This window comes from Pecten maximus, chromosome 9 (assembly GCF_902652985.1).
Source record: "Pecten maximus chromosome 9, xPecMax1.1, whole genome shotgun sequence".
Taxonomy (NCBI): Eukaryota; Metazoa; Mollusca; class Bivalvia; order Pectinida; family Pectinidae; genus Pecten; species Pecten maximus.
The window spans coordinates 20,464,186-20,477,676 of NC_047023.1; the positions used below are offsets into that span (position 1 = coordinate 20,464,186).

The 13,491-nt window shown below is 36.9% G+C and overlaps 1 protein-coding gene across 1 annotated transcript; it reads right to left on the minus strand.

The window, feature by feature from the left end:
- Positions 1 to 2,499: 2,499 nt before the first annotated feature.
- Positions 2,500 to 7,205, minus strand: LOC117334207. Its single transcript, XM_033893692.1, has 2 exons — positions 7,049 to 7,205; positions 2,500 to 6,159 (listed from the first exon to the last, which is right to left on the minus strand). The coding sequence occupies exon 2, from the start codon at positions 6,143 to 6,145 to the stop codon at positions 3,248 to 3,250; it is 2,898 nt and encodes a 965-aa protein (XP_033749583.1). The 5' UTR covers positions 6,146 to 6,159; positions 7,049 to 7,205; the 3' UTR covers positions 2,500 to 3,247.
- Positions 7,206 to 13,491: the final 6,286 nt, after the last annotated feature.

Consider the following 13,491-nt stretch of genomic DNA (forward strand, 5'->3'; position numbering starts at 1 on the left):
GGGAAAGTGACAGAAATAATTAGTTTAAACAATATTTTATTCAATATTTACATGTCATATATATGATACATAATAATAAAAGGATTCAGAAAAAAGTATGAAAATACTTATTTAAATCTGTCTCCTTAAATAATAGATTGGCGGGTGACAACACTGTATAGCCATTTATTAGTCAAATAGTATAACTTAAAAACAAAACTATTGATGAGAGAGAGAGAGAGAGAGAGAGAGAGAGAGAGAGAGAGAGAGAGAGAGAGAGAGAGAGAGAGATATGTAATGGGACCTAGTGATACTATAGGTACTACATAAGCATAATGACATAATAAAACATAGTGATATAATGTAAATATACAGCACTAGTGACCTCTTGGGACTCGTAAAATGGCACTATTAATTTAAAAAACGTTTGGTTTTTAAAATATAAAGTTGGATGCAATGGAAAATATTTTCATTCTCTGTAATCGATAGATTTGGATTTCCGTATAGAAGCATATCAAAAGTGTAGTCTATTGGTAGATCTACAAAACATTCGTTTCTTACAATGGTATAGTTTGGACAAGACAATAGAAAGTGTTCAGTGGTTTCATACGCTTGTCTACATGAACATACAGGGCTGTCGATAAGATTACGACTAAATAGATGGGCATTTAGAGAGCTGCAATTCATCCTCAATCTAGCATGATGAACCTGATCAGAACGTTTCCCATAACTATAGTAAGGAGGGACTGTCGGTGAGTGTATGTGTAGGTATTTTTTCAGGTTACTAAGGGAGGGGCTATTTTTAATATCTGGGGGTAGTGAGTTCCACAGATCAATAGAAGAAGGGAGAAAAGAGTTTTTATAGAAGTTCGTTTTACAGAATACATTATTTAAGTTATCAGCGTCGCGTGTGTTATATTGATGAACGTCCATTCTGCGTTGAGGGAGTAAATTAGACAGGTATGGGGGAGTGAGGTCAAAAATCATTTTGTGTACCTGAACAATTTTCTTCACTTTACGGCGATATTGTAGAGTGTCCCACCCAGTTTCTTCATATAATTTAGCATGGCTTGTAAGTTTGGTCCCACCCGTTATAATTCTTGCAGCTTCCAGTTGAATATTTTCTAGAGATTGACACTGTTGAATAGTAAGATTATCCCAGACGATATCCCCATATTCTAGTATGGGCCTGATAAAGGAGAAGTATAAGGTTTGAAGTGAATTCCTATCTATTTTAAATCTGAAACGTCTCAATATGGCTAGTTTATTTGATGCTTTTTTAATCATATAATTTATATGTTCAGACCAAGTACCGTCATGGGAGAGGAATAGCCTATATGTTTATGATGTTTGACCTCACTAACAGGAACGTTATTCATGAATAATGTAGGGTGACGGGGTTTATTAATTTTCCTGCTCACTAAACGAGATTCGGTTTTTTCTGGGTTAAACTTAACCAACCACTGTTCAGACCATTCATGTATTTTCCTTAAACAGTCATTTAACATATCAGCACAGTGAGTGGGAGTATCTACTATAGCATAAAGAGAAGTGTCGTCTGCAAATAATTTTATTTTGGTGTTGATGCCTTCAACAATATCATTAATAAAAATCAAAAACAATAGAGGGCCTAATATTGACCCCTGGGGAACCCCAGCACTAATTTCCATCCATTCGGAAGTCTTACTATTAACAACAACTCTTTGCTTCCTATTATTTAAATAACTTTGAATCCATGATCAAAATCTTCCACCGATGCCTATTTTGCGTAATTTGGAAAGTAGACCCGTATGCCAAACTCGATCGAATGCCTTACTAATATCACAAAAGATCATTCGAATTTCTTTACCTTTGTCTAGTGCTGAATAAATAACAGAAATAATTAAGCCATTATTATCTAAACGTATATTTATTAAACAGCTGAATGGGAAAACATTATGACATTTTCTCATTGATTTACATATGAAAAAGAATAAACGCATATTATATATATATATACCTTTTTAATTCAAAAAGTGTATTTCACATGGGCAGATATACATGTATATCATGAGTCACGTTTTGAAATATTGGTAGATTAATTACATTACCATTGTAATATTTGGTGCCATTTTAGCCAGGCCATGATTGCGTTAAAGCACACATGCAGGTCCTGACCTCGACAGGAACGCTGATGAAACCATATATAGGACCATGCTGAATAATTACTATAATAACAACAACAGCGCACGTGGTTCGTGTATCGTTAATCAGCTGTTGATTTTGATTGATCGGAAAACAGACTGAATGATTAATTTCCTCTTTGCTGAAGCCCATGTCTACACATGTGTGTTAAGTTTAGTGAAGAGGTAAAACGTCAATGTCTACATATGTGTGTTACGTCTAGTGAAAAGGTAAAAAAGTTCATGTTTACATGCGTGTTAAGTTTGGTGAAGCGGTAAAAGTCAATACATGTGTGTAAAAAAAAATCTATGATAAAATGTCACTTTTTCTTGTAAAAACAATGGCATCTCTATCAAACAGTTTTGCTAACACATTTAATTTAAATTCCTTTAATACACAATTGCAAGATTATATACAATAAGCTCATATTCATTTTCTACACTAACATGTACCCGAAACAAATACCTGACAAACTGGTATTGCTAGCGCCAGGCTACGACTGTCAAAAAGTAAAGCACTGACACTTCTCGCAAAGAATTTTTATCTTGTCCCGATAACTAACACTTGTTCGTATCAGCTGATTTCAAGCTTCTCAGAACAATATCTACTGTAACTCGGTGTCAAAGAATTCCAATACTTCAATGAAAAAAAAACATCATTATCGTTCCTTTTATCAAAATGGGGATGCATGCGTGGCATACTTTCGGCGATTAGTCCGGATAACACATAAAAGTTTTCCTCGTGAAATCAGTTGAACTACGTGCAGTTCTCTAATTCTTGCATCATTCAAACTCACATTCGACTTAGTTAAGATATTCTTTGATTTGGAGATTTAATGAAATTGCTCGGTAAAAACTCTTTCCATTATGACTCAAAATTTTTTGCTAAGATTTTGATCTTCATCAATTTGTACACCATTTTGTTTGTTGATAGGTTCAGTTATCATTGCATATCACTGCTATCATCTCCACTGTGTTCGGAACCATGCCACAGACAGATGGTCGGGATAAACGGACGAAACCTTGGATACTGGATACTGAGGTATCGATAAAAAAACGAGTGTAAAGTATTAAATGGCTCACTAGTAGATTGTACTAGGATTTCGTTAATCCTGTAACAATTTATAGATGAACCTAGCATAATTAAGAGCTAGTTCAAGTTTTTGCCCTTCCCCTCTGGAACCAAGAACGTCTTGTTTCGGATTGAAGAATGACGGAACTTTTCCCTGAGAGAGACATTCTTCACATCTACGATAGATGTCACGCACTAGATCGATATCAATGTCTCCTACATTTGGCTGTACATTTCGGACCTCAGCTGGTCCATATGAATATGAGGATCTCTTACGTTTTGTAGGCGGACTGTATGAATCAGGATTAGCATCATGTTTCGTATCGGCAGCGAGGGTTCCACATTCTTCAGCTTGGGAAATGCTCGATGCTTTGCTTTGCGAATCGACATCATAAACACTTCCTAGTCCTTCTCTTTGTACTCTGTCTTCAAGAGAAAACAAGAACATCATTTTCAGAAAATATGATGGAATGGCACTTTCTGCCTGTGTAATAAACATAGCTTCTTCAGAATCACCCATTGATGGCATGTTTGCAAATTTTCTAATGAACGCAGTTTCTTCCGTTTCTTCTTCTATTGCTATGGGACATACAACTTTGGAATTGAGCAAAGATTTTGCAGTTGTATAGCTGTTCCTTACGCGGGGATGTAACTTTCGGAATATTGCAGTTTCCTGTAATGACATAGAACAGCGCCAGAGATCTTCAAGCACATCACCAGCTATCTTGGGCACTGCCATGCCCGGAATCCTAAGAATATCTGGGGTTAGGAGTTTGTAATCCCGTTGGATTTTCTCTGGCCAACAGGGGAGACGGATAGCAGGGACAAGATCAATGTTGATGTCCATCATCTTGTAAAGACTACCTCGCCACTGCAAGGATAGTGCAGGTTCAACAGTTACCTCATGGATCAGAAGGTTTGGGTGTTTTGGGAAACTGTCACTCAGAAGAACCCTCGTCAGTAATTGACTAAACCGGTGATACATCATGTAGCATGGAATCAGTCTTGAATCCCGCTCACTTAGGTCCAAAAAAGGTTCTGCGTCAGCATCATCTTTCACGTAAATCTTGGTGTAATCAGAAATGATAATATGTGTTTCGTGAAGTTCTTTGTCTTCTGCCAAATCCACTAATCGACCACCAGTAGAAGTCTTCTTTGACAAAGGTGCAGATCCTATCATTTTGGTTTCATCTCCTTCCTGTTTTGGATATGTATTTTCGCTGAATTCCTCTAAACAAAACATGAAATCGAACTCGTTCGGAAATTTTGTTTTTGTACCTTCAGAAGAGCTTCCTGCACGAAGCAATGTTGCTTTGAAGTTTGGTTCCAGCTCAGCTAGCTTTTGTACAATATTCTCTGCAACACTTTCTACAGCAGTTTGTATATCTCCAGCTTCGTCTTGAAATATGACTTGTCCTACACCAGCGGTTTGAAAAACTCTATTACAGAAATGAATGGCATCGTGGTCGGATCTTGCAATGTTTGTATCTTTACAAACAAGATCATCGAATTCTTGTTTATTAAGCAATTTATTTGCAAAATCTGAAAAAGCTTTCACTGAACTTTTGCCACTTTCAAGTCTCCCAGCAACTTCGGAGCATGTGAAGACGGCTGTGTCATGAGGAGTAGATCCTGACAAATCCTTCAATTCTAGATCTGCATCGTGATTAATCAGAGTTTCTGCTGCATGCCCTGAATCGGCCCATGCTGCAAAATGCAATGGTGTTGACATATACTTGTTTGTAGCATTCACAGGTGCGCCTTTGCCGAGAAGAAGAGAGACTGCATCAGAACAGCTTGCTGCAGCTAAATGTAAGGGGGTTGATCCATTTTTATCACGGAGCTTTATGTCAGCACCGTTATCAACAAGAACCTCTACAACATCAAGCTTATCATTTGCAACAGCTTCGTGTAGTGGAGTAGATCCCCAAAAATCACAGCAGTTGATATCGCTGCCACATAATATCAGAGTCTGTGTCGTGTCAATGCTGTTCCTGGCTTCTTTTACTGATGATACAACATGGAGAGCACTTTTCCCTCGGCCATCTTTACATCGAATGTCACATCCTTTCTGTACCAAGTACTTTAGTACAATGCAAAGTCCGTTTGATGCTGCAATATGAACTGGGGATAATCCCGTCTTAGTTGCGACATTGATGGTTTCTGGGCTTGTCAATAAAATATCAAGTTTGTCGACAAACTCAGTCTCTCCGTCTATATCTGAAGACAGAAATGTATCAATCAGGTAATGTAAAGGACAATATCCTTTCCTATCATGCGTGACTAATTCAGCTCCATGCTTTATGAGGATAGCTATGGAATAAAACATTGATATACTTTCACATGCATGATGAAGTGGGGTTTTTCCGGCTTTATCTTTCTCATTTACTGTCGCTCCTGCGGAAATTAGCCGCGTTATCAACTCGCAGATGGGGCCATCTATCTTTGACTGGCAAGCGTTGTGAAGAGGAGTATTTCCTTCTGAATTCCGTGCATTTGTGTCGGCTCCCACCTGAAGGAAATATAATACGAGATCGAAGTCTTCCCTTGAGACTGCTCGGTGTAGTGGTGTGTTTCCTTGGGAATCCCTGTCCCCAAGTCTCCCACCAGCCTCAACTAGTAACTTTGCAATGTGGATATCTCTAGCGTAATGCATAGGGCTGCAGCTTGTGTCATTCACGGAAGCGCCTTTCTGTAATAACATGTCCACTGCTGTTCTGTGACTTTTAAGTGTTGCCATGTACAATGGAGTATTCCCAAGTTCATCCTCAAGATTGATGTCCACATCATCCTCTTTTAGACTTTTTTGTAGCAAGCTGATGTCACCGGAAGTAGCAGCCTTGTGGAGATCACTTGTACCACATGCTATGGTCTCAGGAGTCCTCTGGTTAATCAGTTTGAATATGTTTTTAAATGGATTGTTATTCGCCATAGCTTCTTTTTAATCTGAAATATAAATGAAATCTAATATAGAAACTCATCTCTTTAAACATAAAATTATGCAGAAACACATCATAATCTCTGTGAAACTGCTGTATTAAATGCAACTAACATATCGCATATCATATCAGCAGTGTAGTTGAAATTGAAGGGAGACATTTCCTTAAGAAATATAACATAGTTGGTTTCCAAAAGCATAAAAACTAATTTTAACAACATAATTCATCTTCTCTAAGATTTGAAGCTAAGTAATGGTGATTTTGAATTTCATCTGATTCTGAGTTTTCATTTTAGAATCGTTATACTCTGCTGTACATCAGCAATGTCTGCCTGTCTAAATGCATTTTGTTTAGACATGTTGGTGCATTACGACAAGCACATACAATCAAAATAAATACCCTATTTTTACCCAAGTAAGCGCGCTGTGAGAGTAAACGACATATACTTAGATAAAGTTAACACTCATGTCTGCGATTTCATGTTTGTCTGTAAGATGCCACACCCACCAACACACTCTATTTGTAACACAGGAGCATCTAACAATGAGTCTGGTGGAGAGAGGATGGGGTCGTATGCTGTTGTGTGCAACTTTATCCGTGTACTATGATAGTAATATAGTATAGAAACCGAATAACGCGTTTTAACGATACCTAATAATCGTGATACCCTTATTAAGACACTTCTACCAGGAAGTGATTTGTAATATGTTATGTATTCCTTAATATAAAATGCTATATACACCAGTATGCATAACATATGTCTTCAATCAGGTCAAATATCATTAAGTTCCTACCTCCACCAAAATATCCTGTGATATAAAACAAAATAAACAGATCGAATTTAACCCATTATCATACAAATGTAACACAATGTATAAGAACATAAATCCCCTTACCTATACACTGTCATTCCATTATTTATACGTATGGTTTCTATGGCAACAGCAGATAATCCAAGTCACTTAGACTCCATGTTGAATAACAAGGACGTTTGCTGAATACAGAAGTAAGGAAGAAGATTCTTAGTTCATGTGATCTTGTTTGCCTTTGTTTCCCCAAGGCCTGTAACTCTGTTTTGAATGTGGATCCATATGTGTTGTGGTTCAGAGTCGGTCATGTGGAACTGTGTTAATGGTACACAAAGAAAAGCGACTGCGTGTTTTGTAACGAGGTGAAATATACACTAAGAGCATTCAATACCAGGACATCTAATACATGTGTGTATGCTGTTTAAGATCGTATTTAGAAAACATGCTAAATCATGGTAATTATGTGCATTTGTGATCAATTATTGCGGAAGCCATAGCGAAATACAATAGTTAATACGAAGAAGCTTACCCGTCTTCTAAATTAATAGCAGTTTTTTATGCAATCCATTTTAAATGATATGTTAAGTTCAATTTAACTTTATTAGCAATTTTATTAATAACAGTAGTATTGAAAAGTTATCCTAGCAAGTTAAGGTGTGGCACAAAACAGCTAAATACAAAATATGGCAAAAATTCGTAATTGAGTGTGAAATGCAAGCTTGTCGATTTGTTCATTTAAATTTTAAAGTTTTGAGGAAAGAATTTAGATCTTGAAAATGGTTCTGGTAAAACCAGAGGAGGAATCAATATAAACATTAACATAGGAGACATTTAGGGGGCTCGATCCCTACATCATCACTTATAAAGGCGGGGCTATCAGCTATAGACATTATAGGCGAACTATAATGTCTATAGCTGATAGCCCCGCCTTTATAAGTTTATTTCCTTTTGAATGTTATATACATTAGAGGTCTGAATTGTTTCAAAAACGTTAATAAGTTATCTTAAGATATATTACTATTTGGCATTTCGAATCTGTCAAAATGCAATAATTTGAAATAATGTGTAAAAATTTACAAAGACCAGCGGTTGGTTTGACAAATTATATTTCCTTATTTCAGTTCCTGGTTCCTGTTAATGTTATGTTATGATTGTATTACATTGATTGTGTTACCCATTTCCCCCATCATTGTAAATAATGTTTAATTTGGAGCACTGAGTGTGATAAAGTTCGCATAACCTGTACCCATTCGTCTTGTAATTTTTCTGGCAAAATTTATGTCAAAGCTATTGAAAGATGTATTTATTAACATAGGTCAATAGTAGCCCAATTCATTCCAGATGAAACTAGCCATGTAATTGGCCAATTTATATAAAATGTTTGCGGTGGTATAATCTCGAGATAAGATGTTCAATGTCGAAAGTGTATACATACTTACGAATATGCTCAGTAAATAAAAACATGACACAGCTGATTCGTCCATCTGGGTCTCATCAGTTAGTTAAAAGATAAAAAAAAATCACACCAATATCAAGTTTGGAGGTGGAATGGCATTTACTCAGGGGGATAGTGTTAAATTGTAACTGAGCGATACTCGTATCAGGCGAGTTAAACATAAACACAAATTATCATTTTTGTCATCAAATCAGAAAAAAAATCTGAACTAAATTTGTATTGTTTGGAAAAATACGAATATATCAGGAGAAAACCCTATGAATAACAAAGCCTTAAATAACACAAAACCGATAAGATTCATATTTGTGTGCTTAGCGCGCTAAATTTCGCTAGACCAAACAAACTATAATATTTTTTCTGGTTTCTAATATTGCAATTGATATACGTGCAATAAGTCCTACGTTAAGGTAACAGTTTGTACACTAATACTCAAACTAATATCCATTTACGTAAGACCAGAAACAAAACATTGCATGTGATACAATACACAATACAAATTCACTCACATACCCAGAGATTGTTGAATGGTACATTCTTTCGAAAAGTGGAAGCACTTCTTTTTTTAAGTTTACCAATATCAAAACACATGTGATACAGCTCTTCTATATTTCAACGTTTATATAGGGGTTTTCAGTTCTTTCTTTATCGTTTGGTCCCTAGCATCACTCACGATTCATTCAACTACAATGACACAGCCACACACCCCCCCCCCCCCCCCCCCCCCCCCCCCCCCTCCTTCCCACCCTCCATTTCTGGAATATTTTAATATATCACTGAAGTAAGCAGGTTAAACCATATTTTATTCAGTATTCCAACAATGTTGCAATATATATATATATATATATATATAATACATGTACATATTGAAATCGGATTGAAAGCTAAACAATTGTATTAATCAGTTTATTCAATACTCACCAGGAACATTGAGAATCTTGATACAAAAGTGACACACCCTAGAACAGCAAATATGTATGTGAAGTTGATACTTAGAATAAGAAATAGATCTGGTGTAACAGGATGGACATTAGACTAGTCTCGGCCTCTAAAAAACTGCTGTTTTTATTCACTCTAGATTTGCCGTTACCTGTATGTGTCTTATGTCTTGAATAGTGATACGGTTGCCTTCTAGGTATCAACACTTCAGGCCGTTTGCTTCACTGGCGAGGCTGAGTAGGACAAAACAGCGGCATGATGCGGTTCAATTCAGTATTAGCTCTACTGTATCTAACTATTAATTGGTATATTGAAAGGTGCTAATGCCTTGTGTCTTAAATACAATCTTCCGACATTTTATGTCGAGTTATCCTGAGTATCTCATATTTTACATTATTCATGTTGGGCATGTTTTATGTTCATTACAACCAGTTTATAAGACTCTGAATACAAATGAATTTGATGTAGGTGTAAAGGTCAAAGCTCCCCACTTGATTCGCAACTTCAAATTCGTTCTCAATACCAAGTATACATGCCACAGGCTATCTACTCTTCCAGAATCTGTCCCAAGTATCAACTTCATGCAGATGTTCTGATTCCTGCAGGTGAGCATAAAATTGACTAAACCATGCATCCACAATGATTGAATCTGTGAATTAAAGTAGAGCCAAAACTGAATTCAACTGCATCATACAGCCTCTCCTCCTTCCATGACTCGTCAGTGATGCTAAGGGCTTATATATAGTATAATGTTTCTACGTTGAAGACGTTTCACCTGTTGCCTCATGACTTTGATTTAAACAAAGGGTCTTATTCACCTTCCAAAGAAGAGAAGTATATTGAATACTTTCCCTTACCAGATCAGATTATATTATGCCTCCTCTTTTGCTTTCATGCCACACCAATCCGTTTGCATACTAGTACCATCTTTGAAGAAAGAGTTGCTCATATCACTGCTGCGGCCCTCTCAACGACCTTCAGAAGCACGTACTGAACTGGCAACAAGAAAAACAGGACAATTAAGAGGAAAACAAACGTCTTAAGTTATCTAAATTACAGTGGAAATTGGATAGGCCTCATGCAGCGATGTTAGTCTATTCGTTGTTCATATTCGTGAACACTATAAATTTCGATTGCCGCTGGATCGAGGAACTTTACCTAACGGCATGTTGCAAGAGGTGTGGCTGATCGCGAGGAATCCTAGTTGGAACCGTTAACGTATATGTGTGATTTCCTCCAGGACCCCCGTTTAGGAAACATTGAACAACTCGATATATGCTTCATCCCACCATCGGCACCTGTATCTGATAATTAATGTACTATATACAGATCGAGGATAAGTTTAACTCTTGTGTTAATTACCAGATACAAGTGTCTATGATCCCACCGAATGGGGACCCTTCAAAATCGTGATTTTTCTTCTTTTTAATAGCTTATAATTGTGACTTGTGTACATTACTTTCAGTCTGCAGGCGGTAGACTTTTCAGTCCCGGAGGTTTATCTTAACCTTCACGTCCCGTTTTAATTTATTTACATATATACATAAATGTAGTGAACTGGTTTAGATTAAATACACATATACTGTAATTAACGTTCTTCTTAAATAAAATATGGAACATTATGAAATTCAATTAATTATATTGTGTGTCTCACCTCCCTATCACGATTTTGACATGCCACTAGCTTGTTCGCCTTCTATGTACTGTATCAATATACTTCAAATTCAAATTCAAATTCAATTTTTTATTAAACCATAAAGTGGGCCCACGAAGGGGCAAATGAACAATATGACGTGAAACATGCATATTCATACAATACAAACATATTAGAAATTATGCAATACTTTATAGGATATATTAGCATCACTGACGAGTCCTAGAAGGAAGAAACAGCTGTATAATTCAGTTAGCATTAGCATGACTGACGAGTCCTAGGAGGAAGAAACAGATACATATATGTATGATGTAGTTACCATTAGCATCACAGACGAGTCCTAGGAGGAGGAACCAGCTGTATGATTCAGTTAATTCTCTCAGTTTTATTTGAATGATCCTAATATAGTGTGTATATTTGAATAGTCCTTTGTGATTGCAGGTAGCAGACACTGGTAGTGGACTTTTCGATCCCAAAGGTTTACCTGCTTAAAAAAGCACCGTAATTAGATGCATAATACGCCCGTTTGACACTATTCAAGTCCAAAACGGGTTACAATCATTTAAAAAAAAAAATAGAAATCGCTTCCAAAGATTAAATCCGATATTGTTCTTGTTAGACCCCAGATGAACTTCAAATATGACAATAACACGTTCTGAATGAACTGAAGACCACTGAAGAAATTTGCACCAAATAAAAAAAAACTTTTACCGAAAACAATTGAACAAGAAAAGTTATTGAAGTCCCAGACAAAACAAGAGGTCCATGGGCCTTAATGGTTATCGGCCTTTCAAGACCTACATACTATTGTAGTCTACATATTCGGTAGCAAGTATAGTAGTACTGTTGGCCAAGGCGGCCATCTTAGATTGCTGACCAACCCAAAAAATAGCAACACTAGTAGTTTGTCAGAACCATTTCTTGATCTCAGGCAAGATTGAGCTGAATCCTATGGTTGGAGTTTGGGCACAGTCTAAAATGTTTTTTCAAGAGGGCTGCCATCTTCGATTTCGAACTGACCCAAAAAATAACAACATTTGGTTAGGACCATCTCAATCATTGTAGGCAAGTTTGAATTGAATCCAACTGTTGAAACTTGAGAAGTTTGAAATGGGTGTGTTCAGGAAAACCATGTCACAAAATGGGCCCCTATGGCTGCCGAATCAAAGTTTTTATGACACCAACTTGAAAAATAAAAACACTGGGTCAACACGAAGTTGTTGTAATTACGTTTGAGCTGAATCCCACTGGTGCAACCATGTTACAAAATGGCCACCATGGTTGCCATGTCAAAAACTGTACAAGGTAAAAAAAAAATAACACTTTGTTGCCCCCCTTCCCCTTCCTTAAAATCCCAACAATGCAATAGCTAAATGACACCAGTGGAACTAGAGAATATTAAAATGAGTTTTTAAGATGGCTGCCATGGTGGTTGTCTTGGATTTCAAACCAAACCAGGGATAGACCTGACAAAAAGTAATGATAACAATGAATGGTCTGAATTAACTGTAGATCAATGAAGAAACCTTCACTGAACACTTTGACACAGATGTTATACAATAATAACAAGATATCCCAGAGGGATTTTTGCGCCCACAATTAAATGATCTTCATAGGTTCCATGTCAGATCGTATACAATTGTATATGAAATTTGGGATTTAGCGATAATGGCTGTCTGTTGACCATGTTGTTTTCAGATTGGTCCCTAAATGCAATACGAGGACCAAGGGGAACCTACATATGAAATTTTAGAAACACCCCTTCAGTACATTCTGTAAAATAGCGATAAAAACTTCAATTGTCAAAATCCAAGATGGCTGTCTGTCGGCCATGTTGTTTTCAGATTGGTTCCAAAATGCAATATGCATAACTAAGGACCAAGGGGAACCTACATATGAAATTTCAGAAAGATCCCTATGGTACTTTCTGAGAAATAGCGATAACAAACTTCAACTGTCAAAATCCAAAATGGCTGCCTGTCGGCAATGTTCTTCTCTGATCACTCCAAAAATGGAATATGCACAACAAGGGACCAATGGAAAACTGCATGTGAAATTTGAGAAAGATCCCTTCAGCACTTTCTGAGATCTCAAAAATGGAATATGCACAACAAGGGACCAATGGAAAACTGCATGTGAAATTTGAGAAAGATCCCTTCAGCACTTTCTGAGATCTAGCGATAACAAACTTCAAAATCCAAGATTGCCAACTGTCCGCCATGTTGTTTTCCGATCGCTCTCAAAATAAAATATGCACAACTAGGAACTAGGAGGAAGGTGCATTTGAAATTTTGTAATGATCCCTTCAGTACTTTCTGGGGGAAAAGCGATAACAAGAATTGTTTTACGGACGGACAGACGGAGGGAGGGATGGGCGACGGACCACAGAGGCAAGGCGATTTCTCAAATTCATTGAATTATGGGTCTTTTGCTACCCATCCCTATTTTGACATTTCCTTCGACCTACATGTATTTTTTTGTTTT